This window comes from Miniopterus schreibersii (assembly GCF_964146895.1).
Source record: "Miniopterus schreibersii genome assembly, chromosome: 16".
In the NCBI taxonomy this organism is placed as follows: Eukaryota; Metazoa; Chordata; class Mammalia; order Chiroptera; family Miniopteridae; genus Miniopterus; species Miniopterus schreibersii.
In genome coordinates this window covers 37,624,287-37,648,464 of record NC_138116.1, presented here as the reverse complement: position 1 = coordinate 37,648,464, position 24,178 = coordinate 37,624,287, and the positions used below count along the sequence as shown (strand labels likewise).

The 24,178-nt window shown below is 47.0% G+C and overlaps 1 protein-coding gene across 1 annotated transcript in view; it reads right to left on the bottom strand.

The window, feature by feature from the left end:
* The window catches only part of USP43 (ubiquitin specific peptidase 43), a gene marked incomplete at its 5' end in the record, with an annotated part of 57,285 nt that overhangs the window by 11,541 nt on the left and 21,566 nt on the right, over positions 1-24,178 (bottom strand). Inside the window, 11 exons of the mRNA XM_081162536.1 lie at positions 728-892; positions 1,854-2,012; positions 4,097-4,445; positions 4,548-4,674; positions 5,586-5,663; positions 9,883-9,986; positions 12,842-12,956; positions 15,151-15,286; positions 16,541-16,676; positions 19,422-19,557; positions 21,195-21,287. Of these exons, the coding sequence (XP_081018662.1) occupies positions 728-892; positions 1,854-2,012; positions 4,097-4,445; positions 4,548-4,674; positions 5,586-5,663; positions 9,883-9,986; positions 12,842-12,956; positions 15,151-15,286; positions 16,541-16,676; positions 19,422-19,557; positions 21,195-21,287 (1,598 nt within the window). The remainder of the gene's footprint in view (positions 1-727; positions 893-1,853; positions 2,013-4,096; positions 4,446-4,547; positions 4,675-5,585; positions 5,664-9,882; positions 9,987-12,841; positions 12,957-15,150; positions 15,287-16,540; positions 16,677-19,421; positions 19,558-21,194; positions 21,288-24,178) is intronic.

Sequence of the window (24,178 nt, the reverse complement as noted above, 5' to 3'; positions counted from 1 at the left end):
GCGCTAGTCTAAGCCACCGCCCTCTCACCTGGACAGTCACACGCCCCTCCCAACCGGCCTTCCGTCTCCCGCTCCTGTCCCTCTGATTTATTCTCCACACAGCAGCCAGAATAGACATTTTCAAAATATAAATCACATCGATTACTTCCCTGCATCAAAATTCCCCCGAAGCCACCCACCGTACTTGGGATAAAATGCAAACTTAGTCCATGGGCCAAAGGGGCGCCATGACCTGGCCCCTGGTTACCTCTGTCACTGTCCTCAGTCACTCTGCTCCAGCCACGGCTCTGGTGTCCCCCGCCTCCCACTCCCACTCCCAGACTTCTCCACGACCCACTCTCACTCGCTCTGCCCCAAGTCGCCTCCTTCTTAGAAAGGCCTCCCCACGCCCCCTGCACCCTTTCCCCCACACCCCGACCTCGCTATTTACTTCTAGGATGATTTACGGCTCCACCCTTGTCCCTGCCTTACATCATGTCACCACACTCGTTTCCTTGTGTCCGTGTGGCCTTCCCGGTGGACAGCAAGCCCCCGGGCGCAGAGAGAACGCGCCTGCTGCTGGAGATGGCGGGTGAGGAGGGGGAGGCAGGGCTAGGCCACGGGAGGCCCGGCTCGGGAGACGAGACACCTCCCGTGAGGGTGGACGCTGGGCCCTTTCATAAAGGTGAGAGTAGCGGTCATTAAAGGAAAGAAAATCAGCAAATTTAACCAACGTGGTAAGACGTACCCTTTTCCTGACCGGAGAGGCTGTTTGCGAAACCGAGGGGGTCGGGCACAGGGGCCTGGGAGGGGCCGGGGGCAGAGCGCCAGGACAGCAGGCTTCCCCGCGTGCTGCTGCTGTTGCTCCCCAGCCTCAGGAGCCAGTGGTCAGATAAGGAGGAGCTGGTGGACCCTGCGGAGGAAGCACAGAGAGGGAAGGCTCGACCCACTCCATCCTACTCGGCCCTGGGAGGGGCTTCTCACGGCCCGATTCCCATCCCGAGCCCTGGAACAGACCAGAGCAGAATCACCTACTCGAGGAAGTTAAGGGCCAGAGGAGAGACCTGCAACTGATTAATCACGTGACCCAGCCGAAAATTTAGGGACAGGCATTGGGGCACAGAAAGGAAAGTAAGCTGCTGAGTATTGAAATGCTTTTCGTGAAATTACTTGTCACCAACTCCAGTTTTCTAAACAGAGTATGTTTTCCATTCTTTCTGTGTCTATCTTCTGTAAAAGGAAGGGAGACTTTGCATTAGGGTTGGTTTAGACCATTTAGGGCGCATCTTAGTTTTATTTGGCCATTTTCCAACAATTGTTGTAGTAATTTTTCAAAAAAATGCTCTTTTAGCCCAAAGATAAGGATGGCTAGTTTTCAGAGTGAAGTAAGTTACATAAAAAGGTCAACTTTGATTTTTTTTTTCCCCTCCAGACTTGCAAGCAAGTTTGAGGTCGGGGTTAGCTAACAATACACGTATCACTAGGCAGTAGTCAAGCAGCTACGTTTCCTATGAAGACCCTGCAACCGCCCTTTCTAACAGGACTAACACAGGTTTCTACTGCACAAGCTTAATTAAAATCTTGCTTGACATGCGTGAGACTGGGACTATGAAATCCCACACCATCAAGAGTCACCTACCACGGATACAAAACATTATTCCTTTCCCCAGTCCTACATTTCAATATGACCACTCCACATCCTTACAAATGGGATTCCAGCCTGTGGTGTTCAACTCTCTGCAGCAGCAGCTACAGCTTTCTCTCTCAGACCCTTGCCCACCTCCTCTGGTCCTTGACGCCCGACTAGGCATCCTCCCAGTTCTGAAAGAGACCTCCCAGTTCTCCCCTGTCCTGTACCGAGCAGCATCACCTACCTCTCATGGAGCTGCTGGCTGACCAGGAAGGGATGCTGTTCCGCTTCTGATAAAATAGGATGTAAGCCCCTCGGGTAATGACCTCATCTTCTAGAAGCAACTCCACTGTGCTGTCGTCGTAACTGTACCACTGGCCGTCCAGAGAGTTCCGGCAATAGGCTGCAAAGGTCCAAACCCCAAGCCCCATTATTGGAGCCCCCAAAAAGCAAGAAGATATGCCCCACTGTCAGAGCTCAGAAATGGACATGTTTGTAACAGAATGAAAGATATTGATCCATTTTTGACCAGAAATGAATTTTGTGGAACCAAAAAAGAATCAATTGGCTACACTCCCAGATGCTCACTGATAAGGTGTGCCGTTACTTGAAACTGAATCCTTAGGTTGTAGCCCTGCTCAAGCAAAATCCCTAATAAAAGGGAGCCCCAAATTATTTAGCCAGGCAATGATGTCCAAGTCCACCCCATTTCCTCTGAAAAGCTTCACGATACACACCTCTAACTCAGTATGCAATGAAAATAGGCAGGTGGATTATGGTATCATAAATAAGGTTCTCACCACCTTGCAAACAATTAAAACAAAATATTCTTCTCTCCCTCCACATCTCAGTGAATGGTACCCTAACCCACTAACCTGGGGTCAACCAACTTGTTCTGTTGGAACAGAGAGAAAATATTCAGGCTCTGCAGGTCACATATGGCACACATAGTGTCAGCCATATAGCCTTGTTCTTTTTCACCACTTTCTAAAATGCAGAAACTATTTTTAATTCATGAGCTGTACAAAACAGGTGCTGGACTGAATTTGGCCCATGGGCTATAGTTTGCTGACCCTGCACTAATGCACCTAGCAGTTCATTTTTGCTCTCCCCTCACCCTCCCACCCCACCCCCAGTCCAAAAGTCAGTTTTACTGATTCCACTTCCAAAATGTGTCTTGAATACCCTGATTGTCATCACCCAAGCCCCAGACAACACAGGCTCTGGCTCGAGCTCCAGAAACATCCTCCTAACTGGAATTACAACTTCTACTCTTGCTCCCTTCTACCCATTCCCCACAGAACACAGCTACTACTTCAATTTGTCAAAAGAATTACACCTTTAGTCCTCTCTGCCTAAAACCTTTTATGGCTTCCCATCACCATTTAGAAAAAATACAAGCCCCTGTCCATGGCTTACAGTGCCTTCTCATCCAGCCCCATCTTGTCTTACGTACCCCTGAATTACTACACTTCAGCCACAGCAGGCTTCCATCAGTTCTCAAACACACCAAAACTCTGCCTCAGGGCCTTTGCACATGCCAGTAGCTCTGCCCATTTGCTTTTCCTCCCATTATTCACATAGCTAGTTCCACCTCAGCCTTCAGCTCTTGACCTAAAGGTGACATCCTCAGAGAGGCCTCATCTCTGTCACAGACACAATCAATCAGTCAGTCAGCTTTTCACAATGCCAGGCAGTGAAAGTGCTGAAGTTGGAAGACCCCTCTTATCATCTGTGTCTGGGATTAGACTGGAGCCCCATGAGGGCAGGATTCACATTTGCCTTGTTCATCACTGCAACCCCAGCACCCAGCACCCAGCACAGGGTCGGGCACAGAATGAGTCCAATGGAAGAGTGAGCAATGATCACGGGTTTCTATACAGTTCAGTGTCTTCCAAATTATAGGTACATTAGTACACTACAACAGTGCACTTTTGGGAAAATTAGTATTTTAAAGCCTTTTTTAAATGAAATAATTTATGTTACTCTAGAATAGAATAGGCTAAGGTATATGACTATGAACAACTGTACAAGTCACCCAGTTACTTGTTTCTGCCCTTCCATTCGTCTGCTTCTCTCAAGTTCCTCTGAAGGGTAATAATTAAATGTGCCCATAGAAATAAAAATATCTGATAAGAGTCCTTATGTTGAATCACAGTTGAGGACAAATATTCTCTCAGTTCTAACAGTTATCCTCCTATATTTGATATGGTCAAAAATGCAGGCCACAACTCACTTTATATTTCAAACACCAACCTAGCTCAACTTTACGGCTTGGACCAGGCCTCCGCCCTCGGGACCAGGCCCCTGCCCCCTAGCAAGTGCCTGGCGTGCAGCGGGTGAGGGGTCAGCTCACGTCGAGGGGCCGAATGAGCTCGGCATTCCGAGAGCGCCCCTTCCCAGGGCGTCCTGAGGCCCAGGCCACGGCCACCACACGCAGCCACGACATGCGGCCACGGCAGCCACCAGCCCAGAGGCAAAGCTCACCTGTGTAATGCCCACCTTGCAGACTGCCGTGGTGGTTGCAGACGGCATACAGGTCGTACAGGAAGTCCAGCGGGCAGCTGGTGGGCAGGCAGGCTGGCTGCTTCCAGGAAGGCCAGGGACCCGGCGCGGGCGGGGCGCCAGCACTTCTCTGGGCCACGTGCGGAGCCATGTTGAGGCCGCAGAGTGGAAACTTCACGAGCGTGGAGAGCTTGTTTCTTCTCTCGCCCACCTGGCAGAACCTCTTGAGGTGGACGATGAGGATGTCCGGCAGCGTCCACAGGCTCAGCTTCACCATGCCCTGCTGGAGGGCCTTGCAGTGGGGACACTTCCACGCGTCGTCCTGGGCCAGCTGGAAGGGAAGCCCCAGGGTGTGAGGCCCCCACGCGGGGGCCCCCCTCCCCGCCTCCGGGCGACCCGCCCCGTCCCGGCTGGGAGCAGACCCGGGCAGGACCTGCTCCTCCTTGGTGTAGAACTGGAAACACTCGTCCAGAGTGCAGCTGTGCTGCCGGTGCGCCTGCTGCTGCCGCCAAACGCTGTCGGCGTCCTGGACCTGCTCCTCCCGGAGGCTCCCGAACAGGCTGCAGAGGGGACGCCCACGGCGCTCAGGGCTTCTCACTTCCGAGAGGGGCCCCTCCTGATCGCCACGCACAGCCCGGGAGGCGAAGGCGCCCGCGGGGACCTCCCGCACACGCAGACTCTGCGCCACCGTTTTCCTGGAACTCTGCCCCCACCAGCGCCAGGAGGGGCCCAGTCCTCCCTGTCTCCTCGCCCTAGCGCAGGGCCGACCGCCCAGCGGGAGGTTAATAAGCACTCGCTGGACGGAACAGGGTCCTCCGTCAAAGCAGGGCGGATGCACTCGGGGTCACACACTCAGCCGAGGGTGGTGATCAAGAGCAAGGCCCAGAGCCGGACGATACGGGCTCAAGTCCCGACCGTCATGCACGAGCTGTGTGGCGCTGAGCAACTGGTTGATCTCTCAGTCTCCCCATCTGAAAAGGCGGGTGATAGCAGTGCCCACCTCACAGAATGTAATAAAGATGACACGAATTGCAAATATGTCAAGTGCTCAGAGAATGACTGGCACGGGGTGAGGAAGCGTCAACGTAACGATTTACTCCGGCCACTGCTACCACCACCGCCACCCCCATCACCGTTACTACTGCAGGCGTACCTCGGCTGACTGTGCCTCACAGGCGTTGAGGGTTTTTTACAAATTGAGGGCAAGACTCTCCACCAGCAAAAGATTACAACTCACTTTATTGCGACACTCACTTTAATGCAGCGGTCTGGGACCGAACCCGCAGTATCCCAGAGGTGTGCTGTACTATCCTCGCTGTTTATACAGACAATTGTCATAAGGGTTTCTCAGACGGCATCAAGGAGATTTGTATAGTGCCTCACGGTCACTGGGGACACTGGGCACAGAGAGATGTCTTTGCACAGGCCGGCCCTATCTCTCCCTGCTGGAGTCAAATTCTGTCAAACTCACCGCTCCTTGACGCAGCTGTCCCACTCAACAGCCAGCTTGACGTGTGGGGGGCCTCCGGGCCTCCTGAGGTGCAAAGCCCTGAGGAGAGAACAGGGAGCCATCAGAAAGCACGACATCTCCTTCCCGCATCTGCAGGGTCCAATGGTCTGACCCAACCCCGGGACCGATGTTCCAAACAGAAATGCCCAACGCTGAGTGCAGACTGAGGGTCTGGGGAGCTGCTGGCTGCTGAAGGCTTAGGCCTAATCTACCTCGGGACACGCTCCACTCCCTCCCTGGGAGCTCGCAAGCTCCGCGGATTTGGATTACAGCAAGGACACAGACCAACTCTCCCACTGCACCCCAGAACCTTCTCAGTCTAGAGGGCAGCTCCACTGGGGTGTCCTACACAAATCCCCAAGACTGACGATGCCTAAAATGAGAGGCTCACTTTCCTCCGCCACAATGTGAATGGAGCACCCTCTAGTCCACGACCTAAAGGTCTTCTATTTCAGACCCTCAAACATCCGGGAACTCTCCTCGTGAATCAACTTCAGCTCTTCCCGGCTCCTTGGGCTCAGTGTGTTTCAGAACAGGTTGGATGTTCTTAACACAGAAGAGATAAGAAGAGGGTGGAGGACATGCAGCTTTGTCCCCAAGTCAACGAGACACATGCAAGTGCTGGAAAAGTCTGCACCTAAGGCTGCTCTGGAGACCAGGGAGGACAACCTGCAGAGGGTGAGCAGGTGGTGCCCAGCTGAGTGGTAAGGGGGGATGTCAAAGATTTGTACAGGCAGAGGGCCCAGGGTGGGCAAAGGGCGGGGTATGTGCTGGAAAGATGGGCAGAGGCTGGGTGAGGGGCAGGCCACACGGTGAGAGGGTGGGCCCAGACCTCGAAGGGAGGGAGGGCTCTGTGCCACCCTTGGAGGTGTGGACTTGACGCTGTGGGCCACTGGAGAGTTTTAAACAGACAGGTATAGAAGCAAATGGATGAGAGGGACACTGGTCCAGAGGCAGGCGTGTCAGAGTGGAGGTTCCCAGGGCATCCAGCTAAGAGGTGCTAAGGGTCTGAGCTCATACAGTGGTGGTAAATGTGGAGAGGAGGGAAGAGATCCAAGGCGTCACCAGGATTTGGAACAAGAAGACTTGGTGGTGCCCGGCAGGGTGTGGCTCAGCAGTTGAGCGTCGACCTAGGATCCAGGCGATCGGGGTTCGATTCCCGGTCAGGGCACATGCCCGGGTTGCGGGCTCGATCAATGACTCTCTCATCATTGATGTTTCTATCTCTCTCTCTCCCTCTCCTTTCCTCTCTCTGAAATCAATAAAGATATATTTAAAAAAAAAAAAAAAAAAAAGAAGACTTGGTGGTTGGTTAAATGTGAGGAGAAAGCGAGGAGGAGGAATTGAGGATGATTCCCAGGTCATGAGCCTGGGTCACTAAGTAGATAGATGGTGGTGACCATTTAGTCACAGAAGACAGAAAAGGCTTACTCAGCAAAAGTTCAGTTTTCATGTCTGTGAGACATTTAAATTAAGGCCAGGTGGGTCTGCATCTCAGACAAAAACCTAGGCTGGAGACAAAGATCTGAGTGAGAGACCTAACCTAAAGGTGGAAGGTAGAGCCAAGGCAAGAGGGTCCAGGGATGAAACGAAGAGGGTGCATGCAGGGGGCCGGGCCGCGCCACGGAGGCCCCACAATATTCGAGGGCCCCAGACAGGGAGAGACACACTCAAGGAAACGAAGACCTTTCTAGGAGATAAGCAAAACGTGGCATATCCATAAAGTGAAATATTATTCAGCCTTATAAAGAAAGGAAATTCCGATACATGCCACAGCATGGACGAAGCTCGAGGACAGGATGTTGAAAGCAACAAGCCAATCACCAAAGGACAAGCGCTGTATGACCCCACTTATATGAGGTCCCTAGGATCATCCCATTCACAGAGACAGAAGGTAGGACAGTGGTTTCCAGGCGCCGGGGGGAGAGGGGAATGGGGGCTAGTGTTTAATGGGGACAGTTTCAGTTTAGGAAGGTGAAGAAGTTCTGAAGGTGACGGGGTGATGGTTGCACAGCAATGTGAGTGCACTTAACGCTACTGAACTGTCCACTTAAAAATGGTTAAGCTGGTAAATTATGTGTTATGTGTTTGTTGCCACAATCTAAAAGAAAAGAAATTTCTAGAACAAGGAGGTGCTGGGATAATGGAGGCAAGAGGTTGACGCTCTCAGATGCCGAGGGAGGTGGGGGAGAGGGGGGAGCAGTAGTGGCCCACTGCAGTGACAGGCTCGGGGCTGGACGGGGGACCAGAAGGGCTGTAGGCCCAGGGGAGGGCTCCCGTTCGCAAGGCCAACTTGAGGTGCACCTACATTCGTCTCCAGAGTTTCTCCAGCTACCTACAGTGACAAACCTGTTTCTTGGTTTGTTTCCAAACTAGTGCAGACTAATACCTTTGTAAACTATAATAAAAATGTAATGGGGGGGAAGATATACAAAATACAAGTTCAATTAAAATAAACTTATTTTACCCATCATATTTTAAATTGCTGTCACATTGCTTTAATGCTTCTAAATGCTTCCTCTCAAGCTCTTGTCACGGACCGGTGACAATCAGTGGGTAGTCTGTGGAACACACTCTTTCAGGTGGAGTGTGGTGAGGGGGGCCCTTCTCAGAGCCTCCACCACCCCCACCCCCAGGATCGCTCTTCTGTCAGACCCTCGCAGGCCCTGGCTGCCACTTCTCCTGCCTCCCAAACTCTGTATAGCAACCACCAGCCAACGAGGGTGTGGATGGGGTGTAGGGCACAGAACTTTCTGGCTCACCCCCTATCCTGTTCCTGGTCTCCTTATAAAGGGAGGGGGCCCTTCCCTATTACAAGCCTGACACCGAGTCAGATCCTGACACCAATTCCCATGTGGTTTTTTCCATACCACCAAGCAATGAACTCAATTCTGACACTACCCACCCGGAGACAGCATCAGGCCCCACAGGCTCAGGGCTCAGTCTTATAAGACTGTAGCCACCCCTCCCCCCTCTCAGACACCAATTCTGAGTCTAGGATGCCACCTGTGTTTCTGACCAACCCAATAAAACACTGGAGGGTCCAAGGATCCCCTCCTTGGGTTTAATTAATTTGCTTAGAACAGCTTACAGAACTCAGAGAAACAGTTTACTAACTAGATCATCAGTTTATCACAAAAAGATGTAACTCAGGAACAGTCGGAGGGAAGAGATGCATAGGGCCAGGTATGTGGGGAGGGGGGGGAGCATCTACTATGCTCACTCCCGGCTCCACTATTCCAGCACCTCCACCTGCTCATCAGTCCGGAAGCTTCCCAAGCACTGTCCTTTTGGGTTTTTATAGAGGCTTCATTACATAGCCATGATTGATTAAATCATTGGTCCTTGGGGATAGATTCGATCTCCAGCCCCTCTCCTCCTTCCTAAGGTCAGGGGGTGGGACTGAAAGTTCCAACCCTCTAATCACATGCTGGCTCTCCTGGCAACCAGCCCCATCCATAGGTGCTTCCAAAAGTCACCTCATTAATATAAACTTGGGTGTGGTTGAAAGGGGATAATTATGAATAATAAGACATCTCTAATGCTTTCATCATTTAGGAAATTCCAAGGGTTTTAGGAGCTCTGTGCCAGAATGGGAACCCCAAATAGATAAGTCTTATTACCTACACTATGGGCTCGGTCAGTTTTGGTTGACCAAGCCAGGAAATGAGAGAACCTTACTGAGAACTCTGTCTGTGGGGAAATGAGCAAAGCTGCCTCTCGGGGACTGTGGGGCCCTGTGGGCAATTTGGCAAGGCTGCCAAGTGGAAGGTGTGGATACGTGGAGAGTCAGGAAGTCAGAACCACAGGAGACATGGCCACACTGGTTTAATCCACAGCTGGAGTCTACAGTCTTCTACAATTTGTGGTGGGTGGTCCAGCGGTAGAATTTTCCCCTGCCCTAGATGGGAAATTCAGGTTGGATTCAGTAGCATGACTAACTGAATGAACTTGGGTTTTTCAGTCAGATCTGAGTTCAAATTCAGGTTTGGCCATTACCTAACTGTGTGAGTGTGAGCAAGTTAACTGATCTCCGAGAACCTCAGTGTGTCCTCACCTTTGAAAGGGCCGTCACAGTACCTCTCTAGACATAGGGCTTCAAGCACAGATGTGTCTAAGGACCTAATACGAGCCAGGCATTAGGTAAATAACCAAGAGTAGCTATGATTGCAATCAACGTTACAGACACATAGCCTCAGGGAGTCTGGTCAAATAAGATCATGTTCATTCTCTTACCAAATCTGGAACATCTCCTTACCTGTCAACTGCCCAGTGACAGAGGGGCCTGCTGTCCTGTGGGGACAAGTAGTTAAGGGCCAGGGATTGCCCCACAACCCGGATAGAGAACAGTGACCCTGGGCTCTGCCAAGACAAAAACAGGAGAGGTGGGTCATTAGGCCTGTTGATTTAAATTAGACCCTTAAGGGCAAATAAATTACTCAAAAAATGTAATCCTGTTTGTTTATAGTCTATTTTGAATATTCCCTTAATAATTAGTATTTAAAGCCTAGAGAGGTGAAGGCTTCATCTCCCTTTGAAGATACACACTGTATCTTTTAACACAGTGATCTAACCCTGTTTAACACATTAAATTTTCCCAAAGGATAAACATGTTGTTCTTAAATAACTCAGGTTTAATTGGAACAGAAACTGGCACAGCCATTAGAAAAATAAATTTATTATGTTAATGAATTATTAATAGGTAATTTAACTTAAAGATAATTAACATCACCAAATTACCAAAATGAGCCAATAATCTAAAAGCAAATTAGTGTATATTTTACATACCAAATGTTAAGTAAACACTTCAAAATAAGCCACATAAAGAAATACCAACTATGGCCCTGGCTGGTGTGGCTCAGTTGGTTGGGTGTCAGCACCGAAAGGTTGCTGGTTTGATTTCTGGTTGGGGCACATGCCCATGTTGTGGGTTCGATCCCTGGTATGGGGAATGCAGGAGGCAGTCAATGGATGTCCCACTCTCACATGGATGTTTCTCTCTCTCTCCCTCTCCATTCCTCTCTCTCTAAAACTCAATAAAAAATCTTAAAGAAAAAAAAAAAGAAATAGCAACTATGGTTTTATTCTAAGTCCCTAATACATATGTCTGGTCACAAAAAAACCACTAAACTTCTAAATAAAGACCCAAAACACTTCTAATATTTAATATTGAAATAAATGTGAGCTATAACATTTAAAAGATGAATAAAAACAAGTCAGAGAATGATTTTCCAACCCACTATTCTAGTTCAGGGTCATGGGTGGCCAGAGCCTCTCCTGGCAGCTCAGGGCACAAGGCAGAACCTACTCTGGGCAGGACGCCCTTCCACTGCAGGGCCACCCACACCCACACTCACTCAGACTGGGACAATTTAGACACCCATTCACCTCACCTGCACATCTTTGGGATGTGGGAGGAAACCACACAGACACGGGGGGAACGTGTAGACGCCACACAGATAGTGGCCCTGACCAGAAATCAATTTTTTTCCATCAACATTATAATAAAACAATGTTGACTGATGGATGCATTGTTATTTGAGGACCTGCTGTACTTCCTAAGGAGAAGTTCGTTAAACCTGGGGGAAACTGTTTCTCCTGACACTCCTAATTGAGCTTTGCTGGTTGGATGGCAACATAGCATAATCAAGACCTTTACACTGCCCAGAGGCAGCTTAACCCAGCCCACACAGGAAGAAAGTTTACAAAGTCACATAAAAATGTCTCGGCAATGATAAATCTCTTTTTTCTAATTCATGCAAATTAAGCCTGTCTAGCAAATGGGTCATTTTTGTAAGAGACACTTTCCTGTTCCCTATTCTTGGCTAGAGAAATTCATTTTAGAACCTCTACTATATGTTCACTGTTTTTCATCTCTCCAGTTCAATGTTGGGAATTCTGAATGTATTCTTTTCAAATGATTACCATATTAAGCCAGTATCGAATATATTACTAAAAGCATTATGAGTTACACGGGTGAGTGAGCCTGGGAAGCTCACAACCATTTAGAATACATATTCCTACAGAAAATCACGTCCAGCCACACACTTACCACTGGCTGAGTTGGAGGTGACCTGTACGTGAATTTTGCTGGCATTTTTGCTTGATTGGTTTCTAAAGTGAGAATGACGGCAGGGTGCAGAGGCAAAGGCACACACGTGTCCAGGCGGAGAAGAGGCCAGCTGGGCTCAATGTTCGCATGAAAGTGGTTCATCCACTTTCAAGAATCAGGGCACAGGGTCCAGGGAGGCTAAAGCTATTCCTAGATACCATGACCTACTTAGAGAGAAGTTCGTGTTTCTAATTTGGGCTCTGGCAGATCTGCTGGCAGAACAGAGAGCAAAGTCCCTCAGACCTAATGATGGGTATGATTGTAGGGAGATGTCTTTAACGAAGTGTTATTTGGCATAAATCCTAAATTAAGTGTATAGTTCTCCCTGAACACGAAGGAACGTGAATTATAAAGAATTACCACTAAGTCTGGTACATCCCCCAAATGAAAAGTTCTTACTAAGAAAATAGCTGGGGCCAAACAAACTCCCAAAACTACTGACCTGTCCCTAAAAGTGTCAACACCTTGTGTGCCAGGCAGCCATCAGAATGGTTTCTGATACTGCAGGGGCTACAGGAAATGGTTTCGGAATATGTTGCTTTTATTGAAAACTACTAACCTGAGAATAAATAAGTGAGCAAGGCAAAGAGGTGTTTTCTCTTGAGTTACTATCTCAGTTTTTCAAAAACTGGACACAATTATTTTAATATCTAGGTTTTCGTATTTGGACAGAAACATCAATTTTAATTTTCCACAGAAATTATAGCTGAAGTCCCTTGAAGTTTTTGATCCAAACATAAAAGTTACAATTTATTACAATAAGCTGTCCTCCAGGAAGAACTATGGTAAGCCATAAATATACAAAAGCGAGAAGGGTAATGTAACTCCCACTCTTGGTTCCAATGGTGTTTTGTAAGATTTAACGGGAAGAAAGCCCTGCCCATGAAAGGTATTTTGTAAGGCCATAAAGAGTGGGACACTACAGGTCATAAATTGGTTATTTCCTTGCACATAAATCAAAGTTGTTTTATACAACAACGTGCATCCTCATTAATAGCAAATTCTTGTCTTTCCTGAGCTACTCCTAGTTTCCCATCCCCATCTCCACCCCCTCACCACACACACACACACACACACACACACACACACACACACTCACTCTGACCTGCTGTCCCAGGGTCTCACTCTTCATGAGATAGCGGACCTTGCTGAGAATGCGCTGCTGCAGCTGGGCCCAGGAAATGGTTCTGTCTTCCCTGATCAGGAATGGTGGCCCAAACCTGAAAATCCAAGGACAGCAGGTTATTTCAGCAAAGGAAAAGCCACAGTACCCAACAGCTGTGAGCCTACGCTCTGTCATAGCCCCTGCCCACTGGTAAGAGTTAAACACCAAGCGCAGTGCAAATGGCCCATCGGAGAACCTTGCTGCCAATGGAGACACGGAGGTGGGAACAGAGGCCAAGGAGCGACCCTGCAAGGTGATCAGATGCTCCGAATGCTCGGCCAGCTGGGAAACTCTGCCCCACAGAAGAGAGCAGAGTAAGAGAGCATTGGAGCCAGAGGAAAGCAAGCAGAGAGTAACCCAGGGGAACCCAGCGCAGTGGCACCGCTGGCTTTGTGCATCAGGAATATTCTCCTAACTGGGGCTGTTGCTCACATCCCACGCTGGGCACACGCAGCCGTGAGCTGCTAACGCTGAGAACGCCCGATGTGGCCGTGCCAGCAGTTCTAGCTCGGCCACGGGGAACTCCGGACACATCACTGACCACTGACTGTGCCACGGCCACACCACACAAGCTTGCGTGAAGATCCAGTGGGTTAAGAACGTGAAGCTGGAGAATGAGCCTTGCTAAGAGCACAGGTCTGAGGCCGTGAACCGACAGGCAAGCGCACTGCGCCTCCGCTGCTGTGTGGATGCATCCGTTTATCCAGCTTATCCTCTAGTAGGCATTCAGGTTGCTTCCGATTTTTCATTTGAACAATGTTTGCTTATAACAGGCACTACCCATATTCTTACACATACACCTTTGGGTGCACACGACTAATTGTTCTTTGGGATAAAGTTCCAGAAGCAGAAACACAAGACCAAAGCTCTTCATTCCCCAGCTGCCCTCCAGAGAGGCCACCATTTCACCAATGAGACATGTGCCCCGTTCCCTCGGCACGTGCCCAGAATGAGCTTTACTGATCTTTAAAGTTCCTTAATGCTCGGAAAGGTTAGGAATAGCACCTCGCTATTGCAATAGGAATTTATCCTACTAGCACAGGAAGCAGAATATTTTAACTCAAGCTTGTATTTCTTCTGTGAACTAACGTTAATCTCCGAGGCTCGGTTTTCTAAAGGAGCATTTATCTCACTAATTTGAGAGCCAGGTTTTATATGATGGATCTGAATCCTTTATCTGTCACATGATGTCAATATTTTTCCTCTTTGCGCTTTGCCTTTCAAATTTCGCTTTTAATTCAAAATTGCAGATGCATTTAAAACATTATCGTGTTCTTTATAGTCCCCGACTTAAGTGTTAAAATAGTCCCACCCAAAGGCATAAATATGCTCCTACTTTATCTTCAAGTTATTTTATGGTTTCCTTTACTATAATCACCTCTCTAATCAACCTGGAATTTACACATGTGAATTTATGGTGGGAGTAAAAAACTGATTATACGAAATTTTAAAAGAAATCAATTAAGCCAGCATTATATACTGAATAATTCATTCACTATCTAGTAATGTGAAATATACCATTTCTATCACATGATACTTAAATATACTTTGGCCTATTCTGTTCCATCGATTCTTCTGCTCACATCACAATATTTTAATAATTACAACTTCATTCTGTTTTAATGGAAAAATCCCTCTTCTCCCCACCCCCCAATATTTTCTGACTAGTCTTACAAGTTTATTATTCCAGATACATTTTACAAACATTTTATCAATCTAAAAATTTTTTATTGGAGTTATATCTTTTAAACATTTCATTTGGACTATCTAAGAAAACTATCTGCTTTTGTGCATTGGTTACGTGACCAGTCACTTTTCTGAACTCTTTCACTAGTTTTAATCACTTTCAAGTTCTTGGTTCTCTGGACAGGCGATGATTTAATCTGCAAATAGCGGTAACTGGATCTCCTCTTTTCTTAGAGCCAGTTTCTTTTCCTTGTCTTACTGCATGCCCAGGCCTTAGAACATAGTAAAAAATAATAGTGATGAGAGCAATAATAACTGTTCCTGAATTAATTTTAAAAAGCAAAGCTTTCAATGTTTAATTGTTAAGGACAGTATTTGCCATCTGCTTAAGGCAGTTATTTCTGATCTTCTCATCAGAAAGTACCCTACTCCCTACTCCTAGTTGATTAACCTTGAGAATGGATGTTTAACTCGATCAAATTAGAATTATTCCAGACAGAATTCCAAGTACACGCCTACACATCCCAGACATCCCGTAAAAAGAAGGGTGAAATTAAACATACCTGCTAGCCTGCTGCCCTGACCCCACCAAGTTACAGAAGAGGATTAGCACTTTGTTCTCCCTATGGGCGGGCAGGGATAATCGAGGACCCTCAGTGGCTGCCAAGCGAGGGGACACGGACAGACCAGGTGGATGAGCTGAAGAGAGAGAACTACGTTTGTATTCTTCAAGGAGCTGCTTCACTGGGTCAAAACCCTGGCTTGCCTACGCCTCTTTCTCTTAACCACCGCTGGGAGACCCTTTAGGGGAAGAGACATAAGGTTCATGGCACTTATGCCATCTGGCACCTGGCACACGAAGGTCATATAAATAGTAGAGAATTTATGTTGTGTTCAGCCAATAACTTAAAAATAAAGGCAGGGATTTTAATTAACACTTTTCAAAGCCAATCTGAAAAATACTCCAAAATTATTTTGGATGTTTGTATAAGTATCCACTCTGTTAGAAAGCCATCATAAGCACACAGACAAGGTAAGAATCTTTACCCTCGAGGAAGCAGGGGAACTGGGCTTTCCTCAACTTCCAGTCAGTTCTGAAAATTTGACTTTTAAGGTACTGAGGTGTCACAGCGATTGAATTTGAAATGAGGGCTTGTTTCACTAAGTTACAACATAAACAGGGCCAGTCAACGTCCTGGTCCAGATTCCTTGCCCAGAGTCTCTCTGTTGACCCAGAACAACTGCAGGACCCTGGTCCCCACAGCCTGCCACCCAGGCTGGCTGAGGATATGGGGCTTGGGTACAGGATTCATCTGGGGTATATGGTAACACAGGCATAGGGTCCTCTAAATATGGGCCTTCTTGACTGGCTAATTGGGCCAAAATGTATACTGACCTACAATGAAAGACTGTCAGAAATTGGCCATCTTAGCCGATCTAAAGTTTATGAACGGCAAGTATCCGGAAGTGGAACTATTAACAAAAAGTCATTTAATAACCTCTTCGGGCATCTACTGCTCCAGTTTGTAAAAAATTTACTTTAAGCACAGACCTTGAACCACTGGAGTCTGAACACAAAGATTACTCAACACCTGTTCTGATTAGTGCTTGTCAAAGTGTGGTCTCAGGACCAACAGCATCAGCATCACCTGGGGACTTGTTACACATGCAAATTCTCAGGCCCTGCCCCCAGCCTAAGGAATCAGAAACTCTGTGAGTAGGGCTCAGAAATCTGCTTAAATAAGCCCTCCAGGTGACTCTGATACTCATCAAGGTCTTGAAAACCTCTGTATTCGTTGAATATCTTTAAATATTTAATTAACCATGTGTACAACAAATATCAGAGAAAATAGGCCTGATAGTTCCAAGTACTAAAATGAAATATCTTATGCTTTAGTACCCCATGAGTACTCTCTCAAACCTGTAACCCATAATATTCAAGCACTACTGTACCTGAGAGTGTCTCCTGGCCAGGTGGTGGAGGGGCTTGGAAGGCATACACGTTATCTCCCTCGGCAATAGTGTTCAGGTCCTCTTCATCAAAGAAAGACCGCTGGAGTCCGCTGGGATACAGTTCAACCAAGATCACCTGGAATGAGAAGGATCATTTTCCATCTTGATTTCTCAAAGGGAACTTAACAAATAAGAAATCTAAAAGCCAAAGGATTAAAAAGTACAAATTGGCAGTTACAAAATAGTCATGGGGAATATAGTCGATAATATTGTAATAACTACGTATGGTGTTAGATGGGTACTGGACTCATGGGGGGATCACTTCATAAGTTATGCAAACGTTTAATCACTATGCTGTACACTTGAAATTAATATAATATTGAATGTCAACTGTAACTGAATATTTTAATTTTTAAAAATAATAAAAGTGACTGATAAGCTTAAACCTCTCTTTTACCCTTTCCTCCCTTCTAGCTAGTGAGATATACTACTTATTTTTAGTACTAAAACACTGTAGGTATAACAATTAGATTGACCACAGACACCTCAACTGCAACAATAGAATATCAAACTGCCCTAGGGAAGGGTGGGGGAAGAAAGTTGAAAATCTAAAAAGTTTAATACCCAGCTAAAGTATCATGTAAGATGAACATGAAGTCTTCTTCAGATAAACAAAAAGTGAGAGTATTTACCACTAACAGACCTCTACTGAAAGAAATTTTAAAGAGTATTGCCACCTTTTTTCACATTGTGACATACATGAAAAATAATTTTATGGACCACTGAGGTAAGCAGAAGATGATTTTGTAGAGAAAAAGAGGGGTGACTGCCTTGAGGATCTTGGTTGCTTCAGACCCAAATCCATCACTTCAAGGGTTGAAAGAATCAATCTCTCAGTACACATAAATCAGTACACACTGGCTAAAAATTCTCTTATAAAAGATACATTTTAGGGTTAAAAAAAAAACAACAAAACTGAATCCAGAGGAAAACTTGAGTTTTAAGGAGAAATGATGAACAACAACAAAAAAAGGTAAAAACTGGTAAATGTAAATATTTATTGACTATATAAACCTATAACAACGGCTATATTACTACAACCAGGAAGAGCAGGGAGGAGAAATTATCCATCTACAATAATGTCTAAATCAAAAAGGTATAAAAGAAATTAAAGCATGCCAAGATCCTTGTGTTGCTTAGGAAAATTAACATAAGGCTTTGTTAATTATACATGTTGAAATCTTAATGATAACCAGTAAGAGCATAGATATATAATGTACATGTCCCAAACCTGAAGAAATTAAAATGAAGAAAAATTGCTTAATCCAAAAGAAGCAATAAAGAAGAGAGGAAAAAGAAACAAAGGAAAAGCAGGGTAAATAGAAAGCATAAAATAAGTCCAAATATGTCCTTGATCATATATAATATAAATGGAATAAAGTGGCCAGTTAAAACTAAATATCAAAATAGACTTTAAGTTCCAATCAAAGAGCCCACTCCTACACTTAGGAATCCCAAGTGATATGTATCTCCCTGGACAAACACACCACACCTCTCAAATTCCAACAGTCTTTCCACTCTCTTATTTGTTCAAACTCTACCTCTAGGACTTTTGATCTTTTATTACTGACATTTTTTCCCAAGATGCACCTACTGTCCTCTCTCTCTGCCCCCTTCTCTCTCTCTCTCTCTCTCTCTCTCTCTCTCTCTCAATAGATCCTCTAGAGTACTTTGAGTTTACTAAGCAATATAAAAACATTTTTAACCACTGGAGATCCTCATAAAATGGTTGTAGAGGTCAGAGGGATTGGCTTGGTGGGGGCAGAAGAAGCACTGGGAGATGAGAAGGTTTGGTAATCGTGGTGGTTTACATATATGTATATGCATGAAAAAATTCTACAAATTTTAACCTTAAGGCACATACACGCTATTGAATGTGTGTTATTCCTTAACAAAAAGGTTAAAAATACTTTTTAATTTGAAAAAAATCCCATGAGGTCATCAGGGAAGTATAAAATTTTCATTTTACAATGAAAGAAACAATTACTTTGTCCAAGGTCAGAAAACTACAAAGTGACTGAATCATAATTAGAAGCCCATTCTGAGCCCCTCTCTTCAAGTCCATTGATTCTCACCACCATCACTTCTACCCTGTCCTTTCACCGGGGTGGGGTGGGGGGGGGCTGTTATGAGTTCTGTCCTCCAAAGTCACAGAAAATCCAATCTCTTTATCAAGACTCCTTAAAAAAATAAGTAGAACATAGCCAATCCCGCTTTCCCCCAACTCTCCCCTCTCCTGTTATACACATCCTTGGTTCCCTCAGTGGTCCTCATATTTCATTGATTATCCCTTCAATACCCTGGCTTATATTCTCAGGAGTGAAAATATAGAATAGTGGCTCAGGCTCTGAAACCAAACCATCTGTGTTCAAATCCTAGCTCAGCCACTTACCAGCTGTGTGACCCTGGGCAAGTCACTCAACCTCTCAGTGCCTTCTCTTTGCTCCCTGGTGAGTGAGGACAATTGTAGAATCTACTTCACAGGATGGTTGTGAAAATTAAATTTGTTATGAATATAAAGTCCACAGAGTAGTGCCCAGCACTTCGTGACCACTACTGAGGGGCAGCTATTGTGGAATTACTCTAATTGTAATCATCACCACCTTGGAAGACAAAGGTAGAGTCTTTTTTATGTTATTCTATGTAAGTGCCTGGAGAGGTCAAGACCTACTCATCACAGACACAAGGGATACAATCAAACAGAAATTCATGAATCACTCTGGAGTCACCTGGAAACCAGAAATTAGCCTAAAGAATCTAGAAGCTGGCTCAGTTAGCATTTTGCCATCCAGCGACCAGGCCCCATGCGATTCCAGCATACCTCATCCACAGGGACACTGCCTTCCTCAGCCACCATCTTCCTCAGGGCGGCCACTGTGCTGAGGATGGGCACAGCCAGGCCCACCCGCAGGAACCGCTGGCCCTTAGAGGGGAAGACCAAGGTGACGCTCAAGAATCTGAAAAACAGGAAAGAGTCCACATCCTTAAAGGACTACCATGAACTGTCACCAATACCTCTAACACTAGGTCAAGTTCAGCCCTTTGGCTCATCTCTGCTTCCAGGTCAGGTCACTGCATCTCGGGTACACTGTCACCAGGTGTCGCCGGAGAGCCAATTCTCTGAAAATATCAACGGAGTACTTTTCCAGCAAGTCAAAAATAAAAGGTATTTGATTAATAATCATAATACAGATCTCTGGTCTCAAGGTTCTGTTTGTTAAATAGATCATCTTAACCAAAAACAAACTTTGAAGTGTTTTTTTCCATTGACTTTTTTTTAGAGAGAGTGGAAGGGAGGGAGGGAGAGAGAAACATCGATGTGAGAGAGACATGTAGATTGGTTGCCTCCAGCACATGCCCTGACCAGGGTTGGGGATGAACCTGCAACCCAGGTACATGCCCTTGACTGGGAATGGAACCTGCTACCCTTTGGTCTGTGGGACGATGCTCTAACCACTGAGCAATATCGCCAGGGCCAAACTTTGAGGTTTGAGAAGCAGTCAAGCAGTCAAGACTTTTCTTATTGAAAGTCTCCCTTGGTAATAAGACGGGGCCCTTCACTGATCCCACTTTCTACTGAGCCCACCAGCATACCAGGCCTTGCTCGCCCAGCCCCTATCTCTCCTGTTCTATACTGCAGTAATTACCCAATTCACACAGCTAATGAACAGAGCTGGATTTGAACCCAGGCACTCTGGCCCCAGCATCAGTGGTCCTAACTGATGTGCTATGCTGTGTCAAGCCAGGAATCTTCACTCACATCCACCAGCAGACATCATCTGATGGTGTCACTGGTGACAGGACAAGCCCATGTTGTATTTGGGGCATAAACTATTGGCAGCCCAGGAATTCAGAGCAGAAAGGGGATTAAGATGCCGGGAAAGTCTTTCTGAGGCGGTCGTGCCTTCGGCTGCATCCTAGGATGGAGCGTCAACAGACAGAGGGCAAGAGAAACGGTCTCCACAGAGGTGGGGAGCACAGGAAGAAATGTCCCCGCTGACCCCAGGAAGGCACCCTGCCCGGGAGCTCACTGAGCTTCCTCGACGCTGACGCTGGCCAGGCGCCTCCCGGTCACTGTGGAGACCTGGCTGCTGGGAAGCCTGCGCTACGTGCTTCTTACTTCTACACAGCTGGCCCACCACGGCTCTTGCCCAGTCCTAACTCTTCTTTTCTTTTTCTCATCTCCTCCAATCATGCTTTCCTTTACCTTTGCTCCTTAGATAAACCTCTTCCCACACCTTCCCAAAAAGGAGGAAGGTGGAAATACAGCATGGGAAAGCAGGCGATGACAGATTTTCTCTGGACTGCCATCTGACCGAGTGGTACCCATGGCCCATGCCAGCTTCTGAATGGGCCAAACACATGAGCCTGGTGCTGATCAAGAAAAGCGCTGTTTATAATTCCTTCTTCAGCTAAAGAAGGGACATGGTAACCTTTCACTTTGTCACATTCCATAACTGAATGTCCCCCGGCTATAAAGCTGGTTTCTGGAGAAACACTGACTGAGAAGCGAGAGAGAGACAGCTGCAGATGGAAGGCCAGGAGGTTCCCAGCAGGAGAAAGGTCCAGGGCACTGGGCACAACGCTCACGTACCTGGTCTGGCGCAAGGGGATGGGCAGTGACACACACAGGAAAGGATCGAAGGTGTTGCTCTGTTTCAGGCAGTGGGGACAAGTCAAGGAAGATCTGTGGGGGCAAAGAATAGAGATGACAGTTTAATCGCACTTAAACAGGTCGGTGGTTGCTCAAAAAGTTAAATACAGAATCACCATTGCAATTCCACTCCTCGGTAAATTCCCAAAAGAACTGAAAACAGGTATTCAGACCAATATTTGTACACAAATGCTCCGAGCAGCATCATTCACAACAGTCAAAGGGTGAAGCAGCCCAAACGGCCGCCAGCGGATGAGCGGGTAAGCAGAACGCGTGTCCACGCAGTGGACTGCCGTCCAGCCACGGGGTCCTGGCAATGCTACGCCGAGGCTGAAACGAGCGCATTACGCTAAGCGAGGGAAGTCAGAGGCAAAAGGCCACATGTTTTATGATTTCATTTATAGGAAACATCCAGCATGAGGGAAGCCAGAGACCAAAAGCCCATTGGTGGTTGCCAGGGGCTGGGAGGGTGGAGGATGGGAGTGACCCTGACTGGGTACCAGGTTTTCTTTGGAGGAATGAAAATGTTTAGGAGCTAGAAAGAGGTTGTGGCTGCACAACACTGTGAACGCAGCTGCATTCACTTTAAAATTATTGTACACTTTAAAATTATTACTTTCGTGTTATATGAGTTTCACCTCAATTTTTTTAAAGGAAAACAGTTTAATCACACTGTGTTAGTTCACTTGAGTGTGTCACTGCAATGAGTGTGTTAGTGTGCTGAGTGTGTGTAAGTGCAGAGTGTGTCAGTGCAGACAGAAGTGCACTGAGTGTGTGTTAGTGCAGTGTCAGTGCAGAGAGTAACTAGGCTAAGTGTGTGTTAGTATGCTGAGTGTGTGTTAGTGTGCTGAGTGCGTGTTAGTATGCTGAGTGTGTGTTAGTGTGCTGAGTGTGTGTTAGTGTGCTGAGTGTGGGAAGGAGTGAGATCCCTTCCAAACAGAAACCGAGTGTGCCAACTTTCAAGCTGAAGGTCTCGGGACCACCTACGCCCTTGGTTCTCAGTCTCCCCATGCCCCACAATCACACAGGGAGCGCTTATTTTCAAATGCAGATGTCCAGGCCCTACTCCTAGAGATGCTGCTGCGAAGAAAGCAGGGGAGGCACAAGCTTCAGAATGTTAAAGCCTCCCCAGGTGACGCTAGTGTTCAGCCGGGGGGGGGGGGGGGGGGGAGACACCACTGATGCAGTCCATCCCCCTCATTGCTCCGCTGAAGAAACAAAGTTCAGGAAATCGCAGCTAATAGTAACAGCTAACAAGGCTACAGCATGTACTAAGACCGGGCTTGTTCTGAGCGCTGTGCATCTATTCACCCACATGCTACCCATAAAAACCAGGATTCTCCCCATTTTACAAAGGAGAAAACTGAAACACAGAGAGGTTAAGTAACTTGCCCAGGGACATACAGCTCTTAAGGGGTAGAGCTTGGCTCAGGGTCCAGAGTCCATGCTCATCATCACTCCTGCAGAGTCTTTAATATAAGTGAGTGAGGCATCCATTGTTTTAGAGTAGAAACACAGTTTATTTATCTTCTTTAAACTCTTTTAAATTCAACATCCCTCACTTTAGTACCTTTAAACGAGAAGCGCACCTTTGATATTCCACAGGGGCGCTCCAATTAATTTCCTTAATCATGTAATGCACCATTTCCTCCAAGACATAAGGGGTTTCTGGATGCTGCAGACCTTATCCCAAAGCTGCACTGACTTCCCTGGGAACGCAGGACAGGAGCCTGCTGGCAGTCTGCTCCCTCCACTAGACAGCCTGGGGGGGAACTGCAGTTAGTATGGAAACCAGGGTGCCTGACTCTGTGGAAAGCACCAGTCCTGCTTGATGGGTTTTCTGTTGAGCAAACAAAATAGAAAAAAGCAGGGACAGGCAAGGAACCCTGAGGGTTTCCGGGTGCTGTCTGAGGCGACCCGAGTGACCTGTTCACAGCAGGTCACTCTCCTGGATACAAGCTACCAGATGCCAACCATAATTTTAGAAAACAGACCCGAATATGTGATGTTCACTCACTCTCACTGTCTCAAGTAAATTGCCCCCCAGAAAGCCATGGAAATGGTTTGGCAAAAAGCGGTGTATCGGACTCAAGCTCCCGCCATCAGGGGACCTGGCATCGGGGGGTCTCCTCTGCCGCCCGTTTCTCTTCTAGCCCTTCGCCCACCGTCACCCATCACGTTCCTACACGTAACAGAGTCTGAAGAATGCATTTCTGTTGTTGGAAATTTTCCAAATCTCTGTTTCACATTTAAGTGAATGAATAAAAAGGAATCTTTTTCTTTGCCTATTTTTTTTTTTACACCTACCAAAACTAGGCTAGGCTGCTTTTCCTTGCAGAGTCGCATCGTATTGACCTGGCTCAGGGACAGGCCTGTACATCGAGCCGCGAATCTCTGGCAGGAAGCAAGAGTTGTGCAGATTGGAAAAAACACACAAGGGTCTAATTTTATCTTTCAAGGATGAAGAATACACGTTGCTGGCACAATAAACTACAGAAAGGACGTGAAACACACCCGTTTCTCAAAGGATGGGGAGGAAGGACAGAGTGGCACCTATAGAGCAGGGAGAGGGCCAGGGTCACCTTTACAGAAAATCCAGAAGTGACCAGGCTCCAGCTATACCTCAGTCGGGTCCTTTCCCTTCAGAGCACCACAGCCCTGTCCTAATGTTCCCCCAGCCACCCACAGGGGAGAGGGGCAGAAGATCACCCCGCTGCCCGCAGTTTCACTCACCCCTCCCTCTAGCTGTTTGCTCTCCATCACACGGTTTCTGCTCTAAAGCCCAGCCGGCCAGCTGCCACCCAACCTCAGCACTGCTCTGCTCCCCCAGTCACAGACGCCAGACATGAGCCCTGGTCCTTGACACCACACAGTTCACCCCTGACTCCTCGGCTGCCAAACGCACACTTCACCTGCTTACCGGG